Genomic DNA, 24382 nt, shown 5'->3' on the forward strand with positions numbered 1-24382 from the left:
AGTCTGGGCAGATGCCTGGGTTGCAGGTGTGTGAGAGGCAACCACGTATCTCTCACACATTTCTCTCCGTTTCTCCTTCCCTACCCCTCGTTTTGAAAAATAAATAAAAATCTTTATTTTAAAAATATATTTTATTTTTATTTATTTTTAGAAAGAAGCGAAGGGAGGGAGAGAAACATCAATTGGTTGCCTCTCACTTGTCTCCAACTGAGGACCTGACCCAGAACCCAGGCATGTGCACTGACAGGGAATCGAACCGGCAAAGTCTCAGTTGGCAGTCTGGCACTCAAACCACTGAGCCACACCAGCCAGGGCAAATACAGAAAATTTTTTAAAAAAAATTACTAAATCCTGGTGGTTCCATGTGAAGTGATTGTCCTCTGAAGTAGGCTTTCCAGGAGCACCATTTGGGCTGATGCTAATTTTGGAATAAATCCCCAGTCTTATCTCGAAAGAGCTTGTCTGTGGTTTTGCAAGAAGTTCCTTAAATAGTTTCATGTCGTTTTTTCAGGATATTTGCCCCTCTACTCTCCCACAATACCGCGTGCGTTCATTGGGGCTGGGCCTTGTGAGTACTAGTTGGCTTTTTCCTGCGATATGGTTTATTGCACTGCCAGATGTTTTAATAAATGTTTCACTTTTTGGAGGGAGGACGAAGTTATTTGTGGCTAGCCTACCACTTACTATTTAAAATTCATGTATCCTGGCTGTCTGCATTTCAAGATTAGCTCACACTTGCTGCAGGAACTTATTGAAAATGCATAATGTCACCTGATAGTACTGTCAACACTGGAAGGGAAATGAAACTGTCAACCTGCAGGCAGATATGGTTACAGGGGACAGGGCCAAACTGTCAGTGTATCTGAATGCAATTCCAGTCTCTGCTGAGATGATCTTCAGTTTTATCATGAGATGTACACACCCAGATCAGATACTGTTATTCCTTCCTTTCCACCAGGCAGTTATCAAAGCCTCTTAAAAAAAAAAAAAAAAAACCCAGAGAATTTATTCAGATAAAAGAATTAAAATTCTTTACCTAACTGTTGATCTGCTAAAAACGATAGAAGTCCTGCAGAAGGTTCAGGAAACATGAGAAATGAATACATACAGTATAAAGCAATCATTTTTAGGGGTGGAGGACAATAAAGAGGAAAAAATGGGGCAACTGTAGTAGCATAATAAGAATATATAGTAAAAAAGCCCTTAAAAGTATAAAGCAATCTTTTTTTATAGTTCATTTCCCAGTTCATGGACACAGCCTATCAGGTGTACAACGCACTAAGCAACCTTTTGTTTTGAAGTAGGTTAGGCAGCCCCATGGCTCCCAGTGCGTCCCTGCCGCGGGAAGGAAGCTAATAAGCCTTTGTGCTCTGGAGCGTGTAATGTCCAGGGCTCGGAGGAATGAGGATCAGGTGCTGTCAGCTGAGCAGGTGGCGGCGAGTCGGCGCACTGCGAGCCGCTGCGACCGCGCAGTGTGCAGTGGGAAAGGCACAGCAGCCCTTTGCATCTGCGGGGACGGGATTAGGCCGCGCGTGGCGCTGGATGTCACGTGGGAGGTTCGCAGCAGGGACGCGTCCCCCCTGTGCGCAGGGTGCACCGCACTGACTTCCTGCGGCCCGGTGACGGCTTGCAGTCCGTCCCCAATACCCCAAGGTCAGGGCGACAGTTTCTAGCGCCACCCCACTTCCATAGGGTCAGGGGTTACGGCTTCCAGGGTGACCCCCGGGCCAGGGATCATTCTTTTCCCGCCTCCCCGCGCACGCCTCGCGCGGGTCTCCACTGTGGGACCCATGCTGACTCGGGAGGCGCGGGGTCCGTGCGGGACACCGAGACCATCGGGCCCTCAGCAGCGAGCCCAGGCCTTGGCTTCCCCGCAGTCTCAGGGGCGGGGACTCGGCCGGAAGCTCAGCTCTGCCGACGCTGAGCCGTCCAGCTCCCGAGAAACTTCGGGAAGGCAGCGGCGGTCCGGGCGCTTGCGCGGCGTCAGGCCGGGCGGAAGTGGATCCACCACGCCGCCGACGCCTGACGCACTTCCTGTTTGTTGTTGCAGAAAGGAGAAAGGAAAGCGCGAGGAGCCGCTGTCGTCCTCAGCGCCGTCGCGCAGGATAGGAGGAGGAGACCGGACAGCCGCTCGTCGCACCTTCCCGCCGCCTCTTCCGCGTCTTGGGTGAGGGCTGCGCTGGCGCCCCCGTGTTGGGGGCGGACGAGGGGCCGGCGGGCCCGGGCTGTGGGGCCGGCGCCGGCGCCGGTGCGGGGCCGGCCGGAGGGCCGGAGCGCGTTTCGGAGTGTAGTGGGTCGCCCTCCCGCCCGCCCCCAGAGGTCCGGCCCGCGCCGGCGGTTGGGGTGGGGCTCGTGCGGGCGGTGGGCCGCTGGTCCGGGCCCCGTCCCGGTCCCTGCGGCGCGTCCCCACAGGAGCGTCCCGGGGCCTGCAGCGTGAGAGGCCGGTTTTTTTTCTTTTCCGCGTCCCGTGGACGCCCCTAGACCAGGGACGAGGTGGGTGCTCCCCGCAGCGCGCCCTGCGGGGCCCGGGCGGCGGTGCCAGTGGACGCTACCAGAATCCTCCATCGGCTCTTAAAAGTTTCTCCGTGAGGAAAACGCCGGACTTCCCCCTAAAAGCCCCAGGCCGCGTTGTTTCCCTTCGGGGCCCGCAGGTGCGTCTGTGGCTGAGGTTTACATCAGTTTTGCCCGAGTACGGAAACCACGCCAGAGGTGCAGACGGCCCACGTCTGGTCGTCTCGGAAAAAGCTCTCGGAGCCGGTGGGCCTGCTGGTCCGACCCGCCTGCGACGCCGCGGCGGGCAGGGCCCGGGGCCCCTGGGCGCGGGAGGCACTGGCCGCCCCTGCCAGGTCCCACACTCACATTTCAGCTGGGGATTCGGAGTCGGATTTGGTGGCTAGAATCTTTTAAGGTAGCTGATTTGGTAGAAAAGTTAAATGATCCAAGGTGGGGGAGTATCGGCTCTTACCATTTGAATTTGCTGATTGAGCTTAACGTTTAATCTCATTTAAAAATAGCAGTGATGAAATCAGAAAGGTTTTAAAGAGTTTTGTACCTTTCTCCCTCCCCGTGTCCCCCAGCACACCTCGTCCCGTGGTTCTTGTGAGGTTTAATCCAAGTTTCCTTGTTTCCAAGACAAGACTCCTGCTCCCGTGGGGTGGGGCTGGGCAGGCTCCGAGGGGAAGGTGAGAGCGCTGTGTCAGCCCTCTGAAGCGCGGGGAGATTTGGGGAGATTTTGAGATGCTGCGGAACCTGACTTTGTGGAGGTGTGGGGACTGATGGGAAGTGGGGGGAGCCGGGGTGCAGGAGGGGCGCCCGCTGCAGATGAGAGAAGAGAGGAGGGGTGTTCGGGGCTCTTTTCACAGTGTTAGGGTTTCCCATCGGTGTCCTTTTGGGTTTAAAAGGGGTGGACTTGGAAGGTGTCTGGCTGCAGGCCAGGGTGGGGCAGGTTGAGTAACCCTGAACTCCGAGGGGAGGGCCAGGGAATTCCAGCCTGACGTCCGCAGCTGCGCGGCAGCGGTGTTCCTGCCCGAGCAGACTCGTCCTTTTCAAGTGCTGGGACCGAGGGACGGACCGGGCAGTGTTGTTTTCTCTTGTGAGCCCGGCTGCCCTGTGCAGCACCATCAGTCACAGTGCTCAGCCCGCATTCTCAGCAGCCAGGGGTGGCTGGTCTGGTCTGTGCACCTTCCACAGTTTTAGAGAGTGAAGGCTGGTGGGTTCTTTTCACCTTTAGAGGGGAGGGAAAGGAGAGAAGGAGAGAAATATCAATGTATGGTTGCCTCTCTCTCGTCCCCTGCTGGGAACTGGCCTGCAACCCAGGCATGTGCCCTGACTGGGAATCGAACCGTGATCCTTTGGTTTGCAGGCCCGCGCTCAATCCACCGAGCTACACCAGCATGGGCGGGAGTTTTTTTGAATTCAGTTTTATAGGGGGGCTGGTAATGGGACCATGTCTGTCATCTTCGCTGGTCCCTGTCCCTTGGGGGAGGGCAGAGATTGGCTGCCGGGGTGGTTAATGCTTTCAACCCTGGCACTTCTGATGTTTGCTGGGGGGAGTAAGGGCATAGAATCAGTCTTTGTCTTTGCAAGTTGATTCTTTAACAAAATGACAAAAAACGTGTTCTTTTTGCCCTTTCACATCTTTGTAAGGGAGTTTAGAGATGAGTGTGGTGCTGTGTGGAATACCCGGTTTGGTTTACGTTTGTTGGGAGCGCCGCCTCGTGGTGCCGGGTGGGGACTGCAGGCTGGTTAGGGAGCCAGGAGGGTGGGCCAGGCCGGGCAGACAGGTGCTGGGCTTCTCCTCGAGTCCAGTTTGAGAGGACTTCCACCTTGAGCAGAGTTGGGGGCGTGGCGAGAAGAACAGAGTGGGAGGGGGAATCCGTGGTGGAGGGGTAGAAGATGGTTTCAAGGCCTGGTTGGAGAGCTGATTGGGTAAGTCAGGCAGTAAAAATCATGATGATTTTATTATGTATTGGTTGTAAGGTGTTTCTCCAAACTTTATATTTTTAGGGGGATTTTAAAAAGTCACAGCTGACCCCTTTGGTTTCAGTTGCCTACCTAAGAAGGAAATAAAAAAAAACTTTTTATACTTGGGAAGAAGGATATAAGATGTCTTTTTTTCTTTTTTTTTTTTAAGATTTTATTTATTTCTCTTTAGAGGGGAAGGGAAGGAGAGAGGAGAGAAACATCAATGTACGGTTGCCTTTCGTGTGTCCTCTGCTGGGAACTGGCCTGCAGGGGACCAGCCTGCAACCCAGGCATGTGCCCTGACTGGGAATCGAACTGCAATTGTCTGGTTCACAGGCCTGTGCTCAATCCACTGAGCTACACAAAAAACTTATTTTTAAGGTGGGGAGATTAATTTCTGAAAAAAAAAACACCAAAAACCCACATTTCTGAGGTTTGCAGTGTATTTCAAAGCAGAGAATATGCTCTTTATAGCCTTGACCCTTGGCACATTACTGTCTTATTGGGACACAACAAGACATATCTCTTAAACTCTGTACCTTCTCTAAATGGAAAACCGCAGCATGGCTGTGAGGCGGCAGAACTAGTGGTACACCCAGATACTCCAGCTGTCTTCGGGTCCTTTTACCCCACCCCCACCCGCGGACAGCCACCTGTTAGTTCTGTGCGAGTCTCTTTTCTGTTTCTTGTTTTTTAGGTCCCCATATATGTGAAAGCAAATGGGGACTGTCTGCCTGACTAAATTTAGCACAGTGCTGGCCAGGTCCTTTGGTGTTACTCTTGATGGCTGAGTGAGAACTCGCTGTACCTGTGACCCCGGTGCCCACTCACCTGGTGACGGACACCCAGATCGAGTCCACAGCTTGCCTGCTGGGTTCTTAGACTCAGCGGCAAGTGTCCGTGGCCTTTGGAAGGGGGGTTTCCTCAGACAAGGGGATGTGGTGCCCTTTGAGGTTCCGGCCCTGCCTTCCCCACAGAGGCGCAGTGGGTCTGCCCTGTGTTGGTGTGTGGCGCCTGGCAACCCTGCACGTTCCTGCAGGTTGAGTGTCGAGTCTCTCTTGTGTCCTTTGTGCCTGCAGCCTTGTCCTGAGCTCGCGAGTCCAGAAAGGACTGAACGGGCCTTCTTCCTGGTTCGTCTGCATTCTGGTCTCCCTTCTGCAGTTAGTAGTGGAATCCCGAGTTCAGGAAAGTGGGAGAAATACACATATGCACGTGGTTTAAGTTCACAAGTACCAGAGATCGAGCACTTGCCGATGTGCCCTATTTTATCTTAAAGAAAGGAATCGGCCGCGGCTGGTGTGGCTCTGCATTGAGTGCGGCCTGTGAACCAAAGGTCGCCAGTTGGATTCCCAGTCGGGCCGCGTGCCTGGGTGGCAGGCCAAGTCTTCTGCGGGGGGCACGTGAGAGGCAACTGCACATTCAGATTTCTCTCCCTCTCTTTCTCCCCTGCTCCCCCTCCCTCTAAAAAGAAACCAAAACAAAACGGTAAATAAATAAAATCTTAATGAAGGAGTCGGGTAGGTGCCAGTGGTCTTCATCAGGGTCAGAGGAGGTGACTTTCCTTGTGTGTTTCAGGAATGCTTTAGGGGACGTTGTGTAAGAACCAAATATTTAGGTAGATGATCTGTGATAAGGAAGGATTGCTCAAGTCATTTTTAAAAAGCCCTTTATTTAGTTAGAGGGAAAGGAAGGGAGAAAGAGTGGAAGGAAACATCCACGTGCTCTAGATACACCCATCAGTTGCCTCGAGCACTTCCCATCCAGGACCCGACCCACAGCTTAGGCCTGTGCCCTGACTGGGAACTGAACCAGCAGCCTGTTGGCTCACAGGCCAGTGCTCAGCCCACCGAGCCAGGTCAGCTGGGACTGCTTGTGCACTTTGTTGGTTTCTCCCTATCTGTGTGTTCTGGGAAGTCACCAGGTAGCAGAAGGGCATCTGGGAAGCCGCTCCAGAGTGATCACTGCTTCCTGCCTCCGTCCTTTCTGGCAGCACTGGGACCAGGTAGCTTGCGCATAGTGGCGTCTGAGTTCCCTTCCCCAGCTGGAGGGACTGAGGGTCGTTCTGTAACAGTCGTCCTGCAGGTGGACTGCAGGATGTTTCCCTCAGAACACGAGGGCGGGCAGGGGCGTGAGACATCTGGGGCCCTGTGCAGCGCCCCCTGCGCACCCACCTCCCGTGACGCCCAGGGAAAGGAGGTCGTGAGGGCAGCGTGCCGTCGGGGGACGGGGCCCTTTTTTCTCAGAGGCTTGTTTATTTAGCAAGAGTGACGCAGAGTCCTGAGTCCTCAAGAGTCGTGGCGTGGAAGTGTCCTGTTGGCGTGGCCCTTTTTCTGGCTCTGGTGGCACATGACCCAGTGGGACCCTGCGTCAGAGGGGGAGTATGAGCAAACACAGCTTATGGCCTGGTTTCCACAGGTTTCAGCTGAGCCTTTGTAAGGTTTGGTTAAAAACTTCAGAAAGGCATCAGCCAGATGCAAAGGCCTGGGGCTGTGCACAAGCAGTTGTTGGAGACCCTGTGAGTGAGCCCGAAGCACGGCCAGGGCTGGCGGAGGGGCTGCAGTCACTGTTGGAGAGCCATCCCGGGTTGGCGGCGGGTTCCGTCGCCCGGGAAGCCGGAGCATGACAGTACCAGGCAGCTGTGATGGGCAGGGCCTCTGGACTGCAGGGGTGCTGTGTCCTCTTGAAAAAAAATGGGTTGCATGTTTCGAAGATGAAGAGGGCAGCTGTCATGGGAGAACCGGGGCTGTCTGGGCTTGCCACTGGGGTGCAGCCTGTGGGACATAGTGGTCCGCGTGGGAGAAGGGCGGATGGGACAGGCAGCCACCCGTGCTCAGACTGGGCTCCCATGGTGGGGGCTGTGCCAGCCAGGACTCGAGCTCACCATGCCCTCTGCCTGCCTGTGGGGCCTCAGTGGTTGGCCCGTGAGTCGAATCATCTCTGAACTTGTCTGGCCAGTTCCTAAGCCTTGAAGGGCCTCTGCAGTGTAAGCTGGACGCACTGGCTTCTAATCTCCTTCCCACCCGGCACCCCACTGCTCTGGTCTTCACGCTCACTGGTTTTTGGTTCATGTTTGTGATTGTGTGTTTTTAATTTTCATAGCTTAGTTTTTTTTTTGTTTGATATTTATATGTACGTTGGAGATGTAGATGTTTGAGTTGTTTATATGTTGCAATATGACTAGTAGTTCAGGTAACACTTTTGTCATGTCACACAGTCATGTTTTGTGTGTTTTTTCCAGAAACATTTTATTTTTAGACAGTGGGAGAAAGAGGGAGAGAAATGTCCATGTGCAGTTGCCTCTCAAGTGCCCCCCTACTGGGGACCTGGCCCACAACCCAGGCATGTGCCCTGACTGGGAGTTGAACCTGTGATCCTTTGGTTCACAGGTGGCGCACAGTCCACTGAGCCACACCAGCCAGGGCAGATTGCAGCCAGGTGCAGGTGCAGGCACAGGCCCAGGCGCAGGTGCCTGGCGAAAGCAGCTGTTCCTGACTCTCCTTCGCCCACCAGGGCCCTTACCACACTCACTCCATGCAGCACACGGACACGTGGACTCCTGCATGATGGGATGCTTTTTGCTGTTACTTGGATGAACCATTACCTGTTAGATCCGTTAGGAATAAGAAAAACAAGATTTTATTTTCACCCTCCTCTTTTCGATGCGTCCCCGACCCCTGTGTGTCTGAGCCACGTTGTTTCCCTTCTCTCTGAGGAGCTTTTAATACGTGCGCACCGGCCTGCCGCCAGCCAGTGCCTCTGCTGCTGTCGATGGGACTGAGGGCCTGTGCCACGGCGGGCGCCCTGCGGGGCTCGGGGCCCTTGGCCCCGCTCTACTCCTGCTTGCGGATCTGTCCTCCTCTGCTTCCTTGTAGGAAGGTGTTTTTCCTGTGGCTTATGGGGTGTTTTTATCTTTGATTTTTCTGAAATTTCAATGTGACACACCAGCGTGCTTCTAGTGTCAGGCCTGCTCAGTGTGCAGGTCTTCTGGGTGTGCGGTTTGCTGTCTGGCGTTGACCCCAGGCAGCTCTGATGGACCGCAGGCTGCAGGACGCTGCTCTGCTTCTCTCTTCTCCCTGCGGTGGTCCCGTTTGGGATGTTGCGTCTCTTGAAGTCGTTCTGCTCTCAGTCGTCTTTTTTTTTTTTTTTAAAACCACTTAAAACAGTTACTGATTTGAGAGAGAGGCATGGATCTGTTGCTCCGCTCACTGATGCGCTGTTGGCTGAGAAACATGAAATTCGGTGCTGTCCGTGGCAGGTTTGTAGTCTGTCCTGTTGCCAAGTTTGTTTCTTTTGGTTTTTTCAAAGATACTGTTTCTGCTGTTAAAGTTGTCTTAGCTGTTCCCTGTTTGCCCCCCTCCGCCCAGCCGCGCCCCCCCCACAGGCAGTCCGCACAGTTTGTCGTTCACGTCCACAGGCCACGCATGTGTGCTCTTCCGTCACGCAGTCTCGTAGCCGTCTGCACGCAGACTTTCAGCAGTGAGTTTAAGGTTACAGCTCTTCCCTGAGATTCACTTCAGTCGGTCGACCCAGTCGATAGCCCTCCGCCAAAGAAGGCCCCGTTCCCTCCTGGGCGTGTTGGGGAGCGCCGTATGTGGTTCCACACCGCATGTCCTCTGTCTGGGGACGTTGTGCCTGCCCCGTGCCTGGCACAGGGACACTCTGGACGCATGAGGTAGCCAGAGCCCCTGAGCATGGACGGAGGCAGGAAGGTAGGGCGTTCCCGGGGGCCTGCCAGCTGCTGCTCGGGCGGGTGCCGGGTGCTGCGTCTTGGCGACAGTGCCTAGTTTGGGTCTGTGGTGACTTTGAGAGCATGCAGCACTGGACTGTGTAGTCGGGGTGCTGACCCCTTTCCCCTGGGGTCACCAAATGAAACACAGCACCAGCCACCACAACAGTTGTCTGGTGTGAGCGAGTCAGAATCATACCTACTTTTTTGGTCAGATGGGACAAAATACACTTTCCGGTGTGCTGCAGGATTTCAGTAGTTTGTGTGCCACAAGATGAGAAAGGCTGGAGATCAGTGGTTTAGGGTGTTACGAGGCTTTTCAGAGCTTTTCTTGTTCGCGTCAAGAAGGATCTTACTTAGGGCAGGAGTCCCTTCGGTCTCTGCCAAGACTGCAGCCTGGCAAGCCAGCGGTCGTTGCCAAGGGGACATCACCCGCCACTGTGCCTCCTCACGACGGCCCAGCCTTGCAGTGTTGTCCTGACCACCGTTTCTGATTGCAGGGCTCTCCCAGCAGCCTGTGGAAACATGGTGGATTACTATGAAGTTCTAGGCGTGCAGAGACATGCCTCGGCCGAGGACATTAAAAAGGCGTAAGTAGCCAAGCGTCTGCAGTGAGGAGCCTGTGTGCTGGCCCTGGATGCTTGGGTGCTGTTTGTGCCAGTGTTCACTGAGTCCATCATCTTGGTCTTCAGCCTCAGCCCAGCCCTGGGGGGGGGGGGTCCCATGGTTCCTTCTGTCCCTGGCTTTGGGGCAGTGGATACTGTTTCTGTTGGAGGTTGCTTCTGGGGATGTGAGATAATCCCAGAGCCCTTACGTTGGGCTTGGAGGTGGAGGTGACCTGGCGTAGTGTCCTTGTGTGGTCTCTTGGAACCCCACTGCCAGGGGCCCAGCCTGTGCCCAGGGCCTGGACCAGGGGAGCTGCATCTCCTTAATTTATTAGGCGGTGACAGAGCAGAACAGGTCAGCAGGCAGATGTCCCAGCATTGTGGCCCTGCTGGGAACCCAAGTCAGGCATCCTGGGAGAGTGGGAAGCAGGTCTCGGGACCCACTTTCTAACGAGTCCACAAAGGAGTCCTGGGAGGGTCTGCAGCTGGAAAAGAGGGGTCTCTGCACCAGTTTGTTCTAAGAGACCAGACCCAGAGCAGGTTGTGCGCTGTGCCGGGCTTACCTGGAGTTGCCTGAGACCTTGCCTTGTCACACCTGGACCAAGAAACTTCGGAAGACTGTGTCCAGCTGGCTGGGGGCCTCTTCACTCCATCATAGCTCACAGCTGGGGAGAGCTCGGGGCAGTGGGAAGCCCTGTTCTGCCCTGGCACAGACACCCTGGGTGCACAGGACACCCCGTCGGGGGAGGCCCACCTGCATGCGGTGCGGTGTAGCCCAGGAGGCACAGTGGCCCGTAGCGGGTGGGGCTTCCTCACCGAGGGCAGCCCAGGGGAATAAATCCCGACCGGCTGGATTTAGCCTCCTTTTGTATTTTTTTTTTTTTAGTCTCATCTGAGGACCTTTGTTCCATTGCTTTTAGAGAGGAGGGGAGAGAGAAGTCTCTATTGGTTGCCTTCCGTACACTCATGAATTGGGGATTGAATTTGCAAGCCTTTTTTATGGGATGATGCTTAAGCCAACTGAGCTACACACATCCAGGGCTAGTCCCATGCATTTGTGCATTCACTCATTCATTATTAAAAGATGTTGTTTTTACAAAGAGGGGGAGGAAGAAAGAGGAGGTGAGAAACATCGATTCGTGAGAGGAATACCCATTGGTTGCCTCTCACCCGCCCCTAGCTGGGGGCCAGGTTTGCAGCCCAAGCGTGGGCCCTGAATATGCAGCCTCTCAGACTGCAGGCTGGCGCTTAGTCCACGGCACTCAGGGCACTTAGTGTGTGGTGCCGCGCCTGCCGGGGTGGCCTCATTGATTTCTAATGGGTGGTGCACCTTCTGGGGAGGATGAGTGCGGTGACCAGGACACCTCCTGTTTTGGACGGAAGGTGCTGTGTGGCTGTCACTGCCCCAGGTCTGTGTCACAGGCCCTCTGCCTGGGGGCCTTCCCACCTCGCAGCTGCGGTGCTGCTGGGAGCCTGAGGTCCGGTGGGCACGTGGGCACGGCTTATAGGGCATGGGCCTCTTCTGGGGGGTGCACACACATGTCCTGCTCTCACATGACCCCTCAGCAGGGCTGGGAGCTGGTGGGGGTGGGGTCTGCCCCTGCAGGGGTGTGGTCAGCCGAGGTCACACTCTGAACCACTACAGCCCCCCCTCAGGACCTTGCCAGGTGTGAGGAGGTCCCTGTGCCCCTCTGCCCAGACTTTGAGGGGCAGCCCCTCCCCATGCACTGTCCCCGTCAAAAAAGGCTGCCTGTGCTTAGCTCAACTAAGAGGACCTTTTGAGTTTAAAATGGCGTTATTGTCCATTGTCACCTTGGAACACGGTGATGTTGGTCACAGACTGGTGAGTTCACAGTGGGGTGGCTTTGTGAAGACCTGGAATGCATGACCTTCGCCAGGGTGGGAGTGGGCACCTCTTCCTGCCCAGCGGCACCCTCTGTGGGACGTGTTCCCTACATGCACGCACACACTGGGGCCTTGGACACGGCACGCTGTCCTGCCTCGGTCCTGCCTCCGGAGGCTGCTCTGCTCCGTGGCCCCTGGGCCGCAGAACTTGTTCACATGTTTCTGGGGCATGGTGATTGTTGGGCCGAACCATCGCTGCCCTCACCAGCCTGCGGCTCTGAGGGCTCGGACTCCATTGTGATCGATGCTCCCCCGCTCCTCTCCAGGTACCGAAAACTGGCGCTGAAGTGGCATCCAGATAAAAACCCTGACAACAAAGAAGAAGCAGAGCGGAAATTCAAACAAGTGGCCGAGGCCTACGAGGTGCTGTCTGATGGTGAGTGACCTGTGTGTGGCGCCCTCGCGGGGCAGGGGTGGGCGCGGTCTGTGGAGAAAGTCTGGCTGTCTTCCAGAAGACTGGACCCTGTGCGCCTCGTGGGCTCCCCCTGGGTGGCTCAGCACAGAGCCGGCCCTGGGTGCGAGGATGGCAGCACAGACGAGGCCACGGCCTGTGTGTGGCGGCCCCCTTTGTGGTGCAGGACTGCTCCTGCTCACCGCACCGCCTTCACCTTTGTGCTCATGGCTGAGTTGTAGCACTTGGAAGGGCTTCCTTGGTTTCCGGCAGGAGGGACTGCATGCACAGCTGAGGTGGAGGCTCTGGGGGCGGTTCCCGTCCTGGCCGGGGTGCAGGCATGGAGTGGTGGCCAGTCCTTTCCTCCAGCCTGGAGTCATGAGCCCAGGGAGCCCAGCTGTTTCCCGGCTCTGGTCCGCAGTGCTTGGTGGCAAGGAGACCACCTCTGGGTTCTGGGTGAGGGAGGACCGACCGTGTGGGTCTCGGGAAGGAACCTGGGAAGCCACTGCACCAACCTGGCCAGGCGGGACGCTGGGCGGGTGACCTACCTGCCCGGGTGGCTGCTGCTCCGAGAGTGTTTGCGTGGGTCAGGGTCACTGTTGAAAGCCACTGCTGCCTTGGGCCTGAGCGGCCAGTGGTCACTAGGTGTCAGTGCCCTGTTGTACCTTTGAGCACTCCCTCCTTTGTTTCAGGTGGAGGCGGGGCCTCTCACTGCAGGTGTGTGCAGCCTCTGGTCTCAGACCTTGGCTGGGCTTCTGAGCCCCACTGACTTGGGACGCACGGGACCTTGGGGTCCTGAGTGTGTGGGCACTTCCAGACCAGGACAGAGGAAACAGTGCTGAGCCCAAACTTGAACTTCACAGCAAGATAGCCTGTAAATGCCCGTCTGTGCAGTTGTCACCTTTCTCTTTTTTTTGTTTCTTTGTGATGGAGCTGCATTTTTCCTGGGCTCTCAAGCAGCCTGCGGCCAGAGCCGGCAGCTGGGCATCACCTCCAGGGAGTGCCTGTCATCGCCAGGACGCTGGATCCCAGCGCCGGGTGGGGGTGGGGGCATGGCCGATGCTGCTCTGCTCTTCTCTTCCCCTGGAAGGTCAGGGGACAGGACTCTGCATGGCTGGCCAGGCCACTGTCTTACAGGGGCCACGGGGCCTGTGGCTGCCTGCCTCGGTTTCCTGCACCCGTCCACTTGCCCCACCCAATGGCGAGGGCCGAAACTCTTCGAGACTTGGGGTGTGGTTTCATGTAGCACATGTGGGCTCTGGGCAGTGGGGTGAGACTAAATTTTTTTTCAGACTTTATTTTTTTAGGTAGAGGGGAAGGAAGGGGGGAAAAAGAGGGAGACAGATTTCAGAATGTGGTTGCCTCCCACACTCCCACTACTGGGGATCTTACCTGCAACCCAGGCGTATGCCTGGACTGGGAATCGAACCAGAGATCCCTTGGTTTGCAGGCTAGTGCTCAATCCACTGAGCCACACCAGCTAGGGTGAAGTGTTTAACATTGATCATCATGTTTTAACTTCATAACACTGGAAGGTTTTCTGAGATTTTAAGGAGAGATGTGCTTTTAGATATTCTCTCTTCCTTCTCTCGTTCAGAGTGTGGTCGGCCCCATCCTTACCGCCGACAGAACACTGAGAACCGCTTGGTCTGTCTTTAAGGTTCTGACAGTCACGTCTTACTGTGTTTTCTCCCATCACCACCCCTGTCCTCTGTACCGTCTTCCACCCCCTCCCCTCTGCCTGCGTTGGTCTCTGACTTACAACTCAGGGTCCTTTGTTTACGGGCTTGGTTGAGAAAGGTGCATGGTCTTTGCTGACTTTTCTTTTTAACTTCACAGCTAAAAAGCGGGACATCTATGACAAATATGGCAAAGAAGGACTGAATGGAGGTGGAGGTACGCCAGTGTCGGGCTTCCTTTGATGACACACATCGAGACGGGGGTGGGGGAGGGAGTGTGTGAGCTCTCGTGGACACGTGGGCATGGGAGGGGCGCAGGACAGCCTGCAGCTGGGACAGGTGGGGCCGGGAGAGGAAGGACAGATGGATGGCGCTTACGAGACTAGATAGGAAACAACGCAGGGTGAGTTTGTGCATCCAGTGCAGTGTCCTTAGGGGTTACAGACAGGTCCCACTGGGAGACAGAAGCCACCGCTCAGGCGGTGAGGCAAGGCAGCTGTGCTTTGGTGAAACGCCCCTGTGCTGCTCTGCGGGCCTCCCCACGGCGCAGGCCCACCAGGGAGTCCGTGCTCCCCACCCCCCCAGACAGGCTGTGGGTGTGCGCGAGTGTGCACGGGGTTTCCTGGTGGAGTGGGTGTGTGCTGAGCGCACATTCGAGGCGGGAGCGAGGAGGGACACCCTTGTCCAAGCACACATCTGCTGGAGGTGCAGGCGCCGTGCGGGGTGGGGCGGGGCACAGGCTCCCCTGCCTTGGGGTTCCGGAGCGGCTCAGGGCCCGGGTGTGTGGAGCGCTCCGCAGACAGATGGGGCGGCGTGCGGCCCGCAGCATTCACAGCCCGCTGTTCCTGCCCAGGTGGGAGCCACTTTGACAATCGGTTTGGCGAGTTCGGCTTCACGTTCCGGAACCCAGAGGACGTGTTCAGGGATTTCTTCGGTGGAAGGGACCCATTCTCGTTCGACTTCTTTGGTAAGTTTGCCGCCTGGGCTGTGGCCCATGGGGGGCCCCACGAGGCCTGGGAGGGAGGGCTGGTGGCGGCCCCCTGTTTCTGCTGTGTCTCGGCCAGCGGGGAGGTCCGACCGACTTAGCACACAGCACACGGCCCCAGCGTTCCTTGTGCGCTCCTTGAAGGTTCTTCTGAGTTCACACCCCGAACAGTGAAACGGCGAAGGTTTTCGCGTGTCCTTTTCACTGCAAAGGGTCCCCATGGACTTCTTCTGCCTCCTCCGGTGTGCAGTGGTCAGGCCTCGGGTGGCTGCTTCGAGTGGGCAAGCGTGTTGTGCAGGCTGACGGGGACCTGCAGCGCCACAGCTGCAGTGTTGGGGGATGGTTTCTCTGTAGCTTCTTGTGCTGTATGTTTGGTGGTCCTGGGGCAGCAGGGTTGAGTGCAGTCTGCGGGAGGAGTCGGCTCCGGGCCGTGTGGTGTGCTAGAGGGGGCTGTGGTGTTGCCGCTCCCACATTGAAGGATAGAGGCTAGTCCCATCTTCTCCGTGCCCACGTTTGTCTCGGGCACACGCATTGTGGGCATGTCCATCAGCCCGCCACAGCTGGGTGTCTGGATGCTGGCTGGTGGTGTTGCCCCGGCTGCTCTGCCTTTGGGCTCACTGAGGGGCAGTGCCTCGTGTCCCCTCATGCTGGGGCCTGGGTGTGGGGGCTGGACAGCACCTGCATGCCCTCGGGGGGGGGGGATGTTGAAGAGCAGCCCAGTCTGCAGATGCCACAGGGACCACGGACCCGCTCGTCGCAGTGCAGGCAAAGCGACCCACTGCTGTGTGCGGTGGGTGTGCATCCTCCTCAGCTGGGTGGTCCTAGCTCTTGCTCCTGGTGATGGGGATTCAGGGACACTTGCCTTGCTCTGCTGGATTGCAGCCTGGCCGTGAGACGGTGGCGTGTGGCTTGTGGAGGGGCAGGTGACTGTTGGTGTGTGTTTGCAAGCCTCGCCCTCACTGATGGATTGCGGGGGCCTAGCAGAGCTGCGTTCCCACTGTGTGCAGGCTGGGTTCATTCTGCAGAGCGGCTGTGCTCGCTGCCATCCCGGACCTGCAGTGGGTGCGGCACGGGCTCCCTGTAGGCGAGCGTGCTTGCCCGTCCTGTGTGGGCTGTTCCGTGTCTCAGCACGGCCCTCAGCAGAGTCCAGGTGTGCAGTTTTGTGGGGCAGGATAGTTTTGGGGGACAGCCTTCTGTTAGGTGGGCTGGCCCTCTGCCTTCTTGGGTATGGGGTCTCTGGTGCACAGGACCAAGGTGGTGGGAGGAAAGACCTGTGGTGAAGGCACCTGGGGTGCAATTCATGTCACGCTTTAAAGGTGAGAGTGAGGGGCGAGACCCGCTGTGGTGAGAGGGGTGGGGTGTGCCTCTCTTGGGGAGAAGCCGAGACAGGCTGATCCAGGCCTCCTCACTGAGACAGGTTGTCCCGAGCAGCTCTTTCTAGAGCACGATGCACAGAGAGGCCAGGTGGACAGGGGTCAATACGGACGGAGCACCTCTGGCTGCAGCTGTTCGCACCTGATTCTCCCACTTGGGCGGCTGTTTCCTCTGGGCCTCAGCTGGTGGAGGTGGGGCTGACCCCCCTGCTGTTTGGACGTTGGCCTGCCGCCCAGAGGCGGTGCTCGTGTGGTGATGCAGGCTCCGCCATCCCCACCCGTGCTGTGGCGGTGACCCCTCTCCCGCCCGGCCTTGCAGGTGTCCTAGGAGGCTTCCATTTTCAGGCTGTCAGGATCTGCATGCAGGAAGAGGAGCAGCTCCCTGGCGACCGCACATGTGGCGTGGCGCCGTGGCCTGCTGGCGGTACGTGCGAGGGGCAGCTCCTGTCTGCCAGCTCTGTGGGTCACATGACCTGCCTGATGTCCAAAACACGGGTTCACGGTCTGGTACGAGACACTTCAAGCTGAAGCTGTTGCCGGTCAGAACGTAGAATCTCAGGTGGGGCTGAAGACTGGCCAGACACAGCAGACGGGTGCTGGGCAGACAGTAAGCAGTTCTGGGCCTGAGCACCCAGTGGCAAGGACGCCCCTGGCCTGCAGGAGGACTTGGCTGGGGCCCTGCTGGCCTCGAGCCTCCAGCAGGGGCGGGGGCTGGTTCTGAGCCTGGCTTCTGGGGCTGCTGTCGACCTGGGTGCAGGGCAGCACCCTGAATCAGGACCCTCTTGGCATTCACTCACCAGTGCGGGGCTCTCGCCCAGTCAGGCTACATCTGTGCACACTGGGGCCGTCCGGGGCAGCCCCAGGTGGACACACTTGCATTCTCAGTTTGGCTCACTGGAAACCCCGCCCTGTGTCCAGAGAGTTTGTCTGTCCCCACCCCTTTCCCTCTGTAGGGTCTCCAGAAGCGGGACAGCCTGTGGAGGAGGGTGTGGCCCCTGTTGTGTAGTGAGCCTCCCTTTGCCCCCCAGGGTTCGAGGAGGCCGAGCCGCCTGGGGAGGAGCTGGAGTCGCCGACGGAGGACGACGTCCTGAGCGTGGGGAGCAGTGATGCGCTGGAGGTGGTCTCCAGCGAGGAGCTCGAGGGCTTCAGTGCAGGGGAGTCGAGCGAGGAGGGCTGGAGCTGGGGCCAGGCAGAGCTCCTGAGAGAGGACCTAAAGTTCACGTCCAGCGAGGAGGGCGAGGCCAGCCTGGGGGACAGCCAGGGGCTCAGTGAGGACATCGAGGAGCTGTTGAGTGAGGACAGTGGCCCAGAGCTCGAGGTGCTGCTGGCACACCTGTGACCACATGGTTGGCTTTGAGGGCCAGCCATGGTGAGTGTATCGTGAATAAAGAGTTTCTGCTACTGCTTCTTGGCTGGAGCAGCCCTTGATCAGATTTGGCACTGGCGTGGTGACCACTGAGGACACTGGGGTGGGCAGGGCTCTTTCTGGGACCAGAACCACAGTGCTGGAGGCTGGGAGCCTAAGGTCAGGGTCTGAGGCGGGTGGCTGTGAGGGGGCGTCCCTTCCGGGCCTCTCTAGCTTCTGGTGGCCCCAGAGCCTCCTTGGCGTGCACGTGTCTGCACACTGTGTCCCCATGTGGCCTGTCGGTCCAAACTTAGCCTCTGTGTGCAACTGCAGCGGTGAGGCTCCTTGGTGACTGCTAAGCAGCACAGCGGGGCCACAGTGCAGCCAGGGACGCGGTCTTCTGACTGGGCTGTTAGCTCTGGAGCAGGGACAGTCTGGTGCTCAGGTGGGGGCCCAGGAGTGACTTGTGCCTGTGTGGTCTTGTCTGTGACAAGGCGCTGGCTTACGCTGTGCACAGGGGTGGGGTGGCAGGGCGAGGTCCTCCCGCCGAGGAGAACCTCATGCGACCCTGGTTCAGATCAGTTCTGGTGAGGCCCGGGGTCCTCGGAGGGGGGAGCAGCTGCTCCCACCTGCTTCTCACTGGGGGGTGGGGGTCAGCGCTCTGGGTGAGCCGTTCTCCAAGAGCTGCACCTGCCTGTGCAGGTGTGGAGCAGCCCTGGGGAGTTAATTCTCACCTGAGACTCATGGAGAAGGTGCTGGTGGATGAGGGGGCGGGGTGGGGGTGGGGAGGGTGGTTGTGTTGCTACCTGGCTGCTTGTCCGTGGACCCTTCTTTGACAGCACCCTCCCCACAGAGCTGGGAGGGGGTGGTCTCTGGGAAGGTCGTTCGTTCCTCCTGAGGACCAGTTGGTCAATTCCTGGGCTGTGGGACCCGCAGTGGGGTGCCAGCCCTTTGCTGTGTTGTGCTCCGTCATGGGAGCCAGCATGTGCTCCCGGCAGGCAGGTCCTCCCCTCGTGTGCGGTTTGCAGGTGGCCCTGAGTCAGTGTGTCCCAAGTCTTTCACGGACCAGCCTTTCTGCTCGAAGTCTGGTGGAGCTGAGGCCCCTGTGGGCGCTGCTTCCTGCCAGGAGGGGGTGGGGAGGCTGTTTGGCCGAAGGGACACCCATGAGATGAGACCCAGCTGCCCCTGAGGCCCCTGTGAGGTCGTTTCCGGGGCTTGGGTCAAGGACCATGCCACCAGGGTGGGGTGAGTCTGGGCTCTGAGGACGGAGGTTTGCGGCTGCGGGAACGGTGCTGCAGCCTGGCCGGGACGTGACCCAAAGCTCTCCATTGTTCTGGAGCAGTGGTGTGGGAGCTGGGCAGCCTGAGTGCCCCCTGCTGAGTCCTTAAGTTGCTGTCACATCAATTTTCAATTCCTTCCAAGTAGGTGTTCTGCTTCTGCATATGCAGGGTCTCATGTTCCCCAGGTCTGAGGGTCAGCGGAGGGCTATGACCCTGGTTCTCGGGGCTGGGTTTGCTGGGAGACCTCCACCCTGTCTCAGGTGTCCCCAACGCCCTCAGATCCCGTTTGTGGTCCTGTGCTCATAGGGCCAGTTTCCTATGGTGTGTGTGGGTCTTCCGAGCCAGGACTGGCACTGTGGGTGAGGTGCTCTCTCAGGCTGAGTCTGGGTGAAAATTCGGAAAACGTGCCTGTGGGTGCAGGTGCACGTGTGGGCGCAGATGTGTGTGTTCGGTGCCCATTTTCCCCACACCACTCAGATCAATGTATTTTTTGTTGGAAGCGGTGCCCCCATCTGAGGGGTGCGTCCTGAGACCCCCAGTGGATGCCAGAAACCAGAGATGGAGCCAAACCCCAGGTGCACTGTGTTCTTTGTTGTACACACACACCCTGTTCGTCTAGGAAACCCCACTGTCCGCCAGGCACTGCAGACACCGGCGGGGGGCGGGGGAGTGGCGACGGTGGCACATGCGGTGACATGCACATGGCGTCTCCCGGTGTCCCCTCCTGTCCTGTGCGCAGTGTGGCCTATGGGACGGAGGGCTCGTCTGCGCCCTGAGTGGGATGGAGCGAGATTTCAGCGTGTGCCTCCGAACAGCGTGTGATGTGAAACTTGTGAGTCGTTTCTGGGATTGTGCATTAGAATCCTCAGGCTGGGGTTGGCCGCGGGAGGTACGTCACAGGGCGCCGACTCCCTGCTGTGGGGCCGCCTGCATGGTGGAGCTGTGTATTCTGAGCACAGAGCAGGGTCCATGAAGTTTCAAAGACGGGCTCGGTGCAGGCTGCATCAGACTCGGACTGGAGAAGGAAGCCAGCCATGTTGTGGACCTGCTGGCTCGAGTGGGGCCGTGTCTCAGGACACACGGGGTGTCAGAGGGGCACAGACATGCCTGAGCAGACGTCCTCACATCCAGTGTCCGTACTGGCTTCTCCCTCTCTCGGTGCCCCCGTGTCTGTCCTCGTCCACCTGTAGTGCACAGAGCCAGCTCCCTGGAGCACGAAGACAGGTCAGCAGCTGCATAGCTGACGTCCGGCTCCAGGCCAGAGGCCCGTGGGCTGCAGGAGCCCCAGAGCGGCAGGCCTTCTGCAGATGGGACAGGCCCCCCACCCACATGGGAAGGGCCGTTTGTTCTGTTCAGGCTGCTGCTCTGAGAGCTGGCCTCATCCCCAGATCCCCCGAGACCCCTCCCCCTGTGGCCCTTAAATGGGTGTGGCCCCGGGGGTACAGCTGGTGGGAGAGAGCTACAGCCCCCTCTTCCCACTGCCCCTCACCCTCCAGGCCAGGTGTGGGTGGGCAAGAGGCGGACTTGGCAGCGTGTTTCGGTGTGTTCACGTGTTGTCACCCTGGTCTGGGAAACCTCAGAGTACGGTGTTCACTCCTTCCAACCTCAAAAGCAGTAGAACACACGTGCTCCGGGTGAGACTTGGAACACAGAAGAGAGTGGAAAGGAGGGGGAGCAAGGGCCCTTGGCCTTGCCGCCAGGCGGAGGCATGGCTGACGCCTGTGTCAGGCCCTGTGACTGCTCCACACGCATCCCGCTCCGAGTGCCTCTGAGGCGTGAGCGCTGTGACCGTGTCTCGGCCTGCACAGGACCCGAGCTCCGCCTGCCTGTCCCCTGCCTTGGGGATCAGGCCGTTGGTGGCCCTTGCTGTCAGCGGTGCGCGGGGGTCTCACTGAGCAGCGGGCTCTTGTCTGCTTGGGCCGAGGTGATGTTTTTGTTTTCTTCTTTAAGTAGAATTGCTGGGTTGAGGGTTTTAAACAGTTGTATTTGGCTTTGGGTTGAAGATTTAAAAGCTTGTGATGTATGACTGTACCCCCTTAAAAGGGCAAAACGCAGTGTGGCCAGTGATGGGAAGCTCCTGGTAAGGATTTAGTCTCCTGGCGGCAACTTTTAACAACATCATTGTGACATTGAAAACGTGTGTTTCTAATGACAGTTATAAGTCAGACTTATTTTTAGTCTGACTAAAAATAAAACCCTTTGTTTTGCAGGCTGGCGCTCAGTCCACTGAGCCACACCAGCCAGGGCAGTTTTGTGACTTTAATCTTTGAATGTCTGTGTTAAAATTCTGTGAATATCTGAATTGTAGACAGTAACATTTAGGTTATATAGTATCAGGAGGAAAATAAGCAAGATGTATTTATTTAAAAGGCAACAAAATACAACCAAAAAGCAGTTGACCTTCCTCACACTCTCCTGAACCAGCCTCTGCAGGCACTTCTGCAGAGGGAGATTTTACGGGGGGCCCGCCACCCTGCACAACAGCCCCCTCCCAGAGCCTTTGAGCGGCGTGCAGGTACCGAGGCGCCCTAGGACCCTGAAGTCCCCAGGACTGGTCCTCAGAGCAGTGACCGGGGGACACCTGGACCGCACAACCGTGTGTGGCAGCATGCTGCACGGCTCTGCGCGGGACTGCATGCCGTGGGGCCTCACGCTGGGCACCCCGTTCCCGTCCCTGTGCCGGCCCCTGCGCTCTCCAACGGGCGGCTCTCTTCTTTCCCCCCAGGCACTGCTGTCTTTCTGTCCATCAGATTCTTTTTCTTGTTAATTTCCATTTTTCTGAGAAAAATGGAGTGGTGATTAATCTCGTAGAACCTCAGTGGAAGCTGCTCGTTGACAAGCAGACCACTGCAGACTCTAGGGATGCGCCGCCTCGCACTTTCGGGGGCAGCGGCTGTCTGTCAGAGTGGATGATGTCAGCCCTGCAACTTCGGTGCCTCTGTCTTCAGAGCTGACTCTGCCACTGCCTTTCAGATGCAGTTCTGAGACGCCATGTTTACAGGGATGGTGGGCGTCCCTACATCCAAGGCCCAGGGTGACCAACTGGTCTCTCTGTGCGGCGGCAGCAGCGGCGAGTGGTCCGTTCCTGTAGTTGTTTCGGGCTGTGCTGGGGAATGCTGCCCACACGACCGCGTGCCTGCACGTGGCCCATGCTGGCCTCCCAGGCCCCAGAGCCTGCAGCCTGAGGGGTGGCTGTCCGTCTGTCCCGGTGCACTTGGCTCTGGGTGGACCCCACGGACGGGGGCGGTGTGCCACCGGGGAGAAGGACTCGCTGGGCCAAGAGACGCCTCCCTGGGGGCAGCTGTCCCTTGGAGCAGCATCTCACCACTGTGTGTGTTCACAGACGACCCCTTCGACGACTTCTTCGGGAACAGGCGGAGCTCCCGCGGGAGCCGGAACCGCGGCGCAGGCTCCTTCTTCTCCGCCTTCAGTGGATTTCCGTCTTTCGGAGGAGGGTTTGCTGCTTTTGACACAGGTACCTGGTCCTTCCTCCAAGTTGGTCTCAGGAGTCTGCGGAGTCGGGCTGGCGGACCGCGCCGCGGAGTCAGGGCAGGTCGGGGCGCTGCACCTTCTGGCGGAGCGGACCTGTGCTTTCCGAGGCCTGTGTTCTTTTCTGGCCTTCCCAAGCTCCCTGTATGAAAATCCATTTCTTCTTTTGTTTCTTTTTAAGTTTTTTAAGATTTTACTTATTTCTACAGAGGGGAAGGAAGGGAGAAGGAGAGAAACATCCATGTGTGGTTGCCTTTCACACACTCCCTGCTGGGGGCCTGACCTACAACCCAGGCATGCGCCCTAGACTGGGAATCCAACTGGTGATTCCCTGGCCGGCAGGCCGGTGCTCAGTCCACTGAGCCACACCAGCCAGAGCCAAAGATCCATTTTCACTCTTTCCCATAAAAGATGAAACGTCTGGTTAGGAGGAGTGATGTGCTATGGTGGCCGCCTGCCTGGCTTTCAGAGATGGAGTGAGAGGTGGCCACCGCAGTTCAGGTTTCCTCTGGCCTGTGTGGTAATATTTTGTGTGTTCTGGATTAAAGAGCGTTAATCAAGTTTACCAGTTCTTAAAATTTTTTAATGGGGCCATTGGAAACTCAGCGACAGTTCGACCGTCCTGCTGGCCTTCAGTGGGTTCAGACCGCCCTGGAGTCCGGGTGGCCGGGACCGTGTGGGGCCCTGGGTTTGCAGGAGTGAGGGGACCAGCCTCCTGTCCGAATACGCTTTGCTGCCAGGGGGCTCCTGCACTTCCGGGGTTCATGTCCCCACTGTGGCCGCCATGGAATTGAGGGCGCGTTTAAGAACCACAGTCCCTTCATCTTAAGGTCACTTTAGCTTTTTATCCAGCCAGATTGTCCCCATGGCCCCGTTGCCAGGGGAGGGCTGAGCGGGGGTGCTGCTCCTGGAAGACGCAGGCGCCGGGCCCTCCCAGTCCCTCCACGCGGCTGGGTACCCAGGGGACCCTGCAGATGGGGGGAGCCCACGGGGTGTAGGTGCGGGGGGCGGTGACTGGAAGCAGGGGCCAGTGGTGCTCCTGCCCCTGGACTGGGAGGACACCCCCCACCCCACCCCCCACCCCTGCAGCCCGGGTGTCGCTGTCCCAGCCAACACCGTGCCTGTGTGAGAGTCCTGCTTGCGAGGTTCTGACACTTGGGCGTTTTTGCACTCATTGCCTGATGTGCTTGCCTCTAATCTTTTTCCTTTCATTTCCTGTAGGATTTTCGTCCTTCGGGTCACTAAGTCACGGGGGCCTCACTTCATTCTCTTCCACAACGTTCGGTGGTGGTGGGATGGGCAGCTTCAAATCCGTGTCCACTTCCACCAAAATGGTCAACGGCAGGAAAATCACTACGAAGAGGTACAGTCTCTCCCACCTGCTGTGCTGTGATGAGTGTGTGTGATGATTGGTGGCCTGTTTCCTTCCCTCCCCCAGCGTGTGGCCTGTGGGTTGAGGTTCATCTGGTACCTGAGGGTCTTTGTTTTTTAAAAAAATACTGTATTTATTGTTCTTTTGAGGGGAAGAGAGGGAGAGACACGTTGATTGGTTACTTCTTATGCACCCCCCACCGGGGACCTGACCCACTCACTGCCCTGGCATGTTCCCTGACTGGGAATCGAAGTGGCGACCCTTTGGTTCGCAGGCCGGCCGGTGCTCAGTCCACTGAGCCACACCAGCTAGGGCATAGATGTAGTTTAACGTTTCGTGTTCGTAATCTTCATTCAGAGCCGTTCTGCACGTGCGGTCGTGTGGTAAGTTTGGGCAGCTCTGTTGGGCTGATGGGCGGTCAGTGCCGTTGGCGGTGCGACCTCTGCCACTGTGGCTGGCGCCCGGGGCTCCGTGGGGTGGGGAGCAGACTGCGTCTGTGAGCGAGTCTGCTTGCTTCCAGAGATGGCGCGCAGGTCGGCGTCTGCGGTGCTCTTCGGCATCCGGATCGGTGGTTCCCTGTGTGTCTGTGACAGTTGTACTACTTCAGGTGTGATACGTATACATCTCCCTTAAAGTTTGTAAAAGTGCATTTCGTCCTGCAGAATCATCGAGAACGGTGAAGAGAGAGTGGAAGTTGAAGAAGACGGCCAGCTCAAGTCCTTAACGATAAATGGTAAGGAGCAGCGGCTACGCTTGGATAACAAGTAA

At 57.6% G+C, this 24382-nt stretch overlaps 1 protein-coding gene across 1 annotated transcript in view; it reads left to right on the forward strand.

Annotated features, from left to right (window-relative positions):
* Positions 1-2083: 2083 nt before the first annotated feature.
* The window catches only part of DNAJB6 (DnaJ heat shock protein family (Hsp40) member B6), a 36961-nt gene continuing 14662 nt past the window's right edge, over positions 2084-24382 (forward strand). Inside the window, exons 1-8 of the mRNA XM_037131900.2 lie at positions 2084-2167; positions 9691-9780; positions 11967-12076; positions 13931-13987; positions 14624-14737; positions 22097-22228; positions 23464-23605; positions 24277-24347. Of these exons, the coding sequence (XP_036987795.2) occupies positions 9716-9780; positions 11967-12076; positions 13931-13987; positions 14624-14737; positions 22097-22228; positions 23464-23605; positions 24277-24347 (691 nt within the window). The 5' untranslated portion in view covers positions 2084-2167; positions 9691-9715. The remainder of the gene's footprint in view (positions 2168-9690; positions 9781-11966; positions 12077-13930; positions 13988-14623; positions 14738-22096; positions 22229-23463; positions 23606-24276; positions 24348-24382) is intronic.

Source organism: Artibeus jamaicensis, unplaced genomic scaffold (assembly GCF_021234435.1).
Source record: "Artibeus jamaicensis isolate MK-2021 breed Jamaican fruit bat unplaced genomic scaffold, CSHL_Jam_final contig_718, whole genome shotgun sequence".
In the NCBI taxonomy this organism is placed as follows: domain Eukaryota; kingdom Metazoa; phylum Chordata; class Mammalia; order Chiroptera; family Phyllostomidae; genus Artibeus; species Artibeus jamaicensis.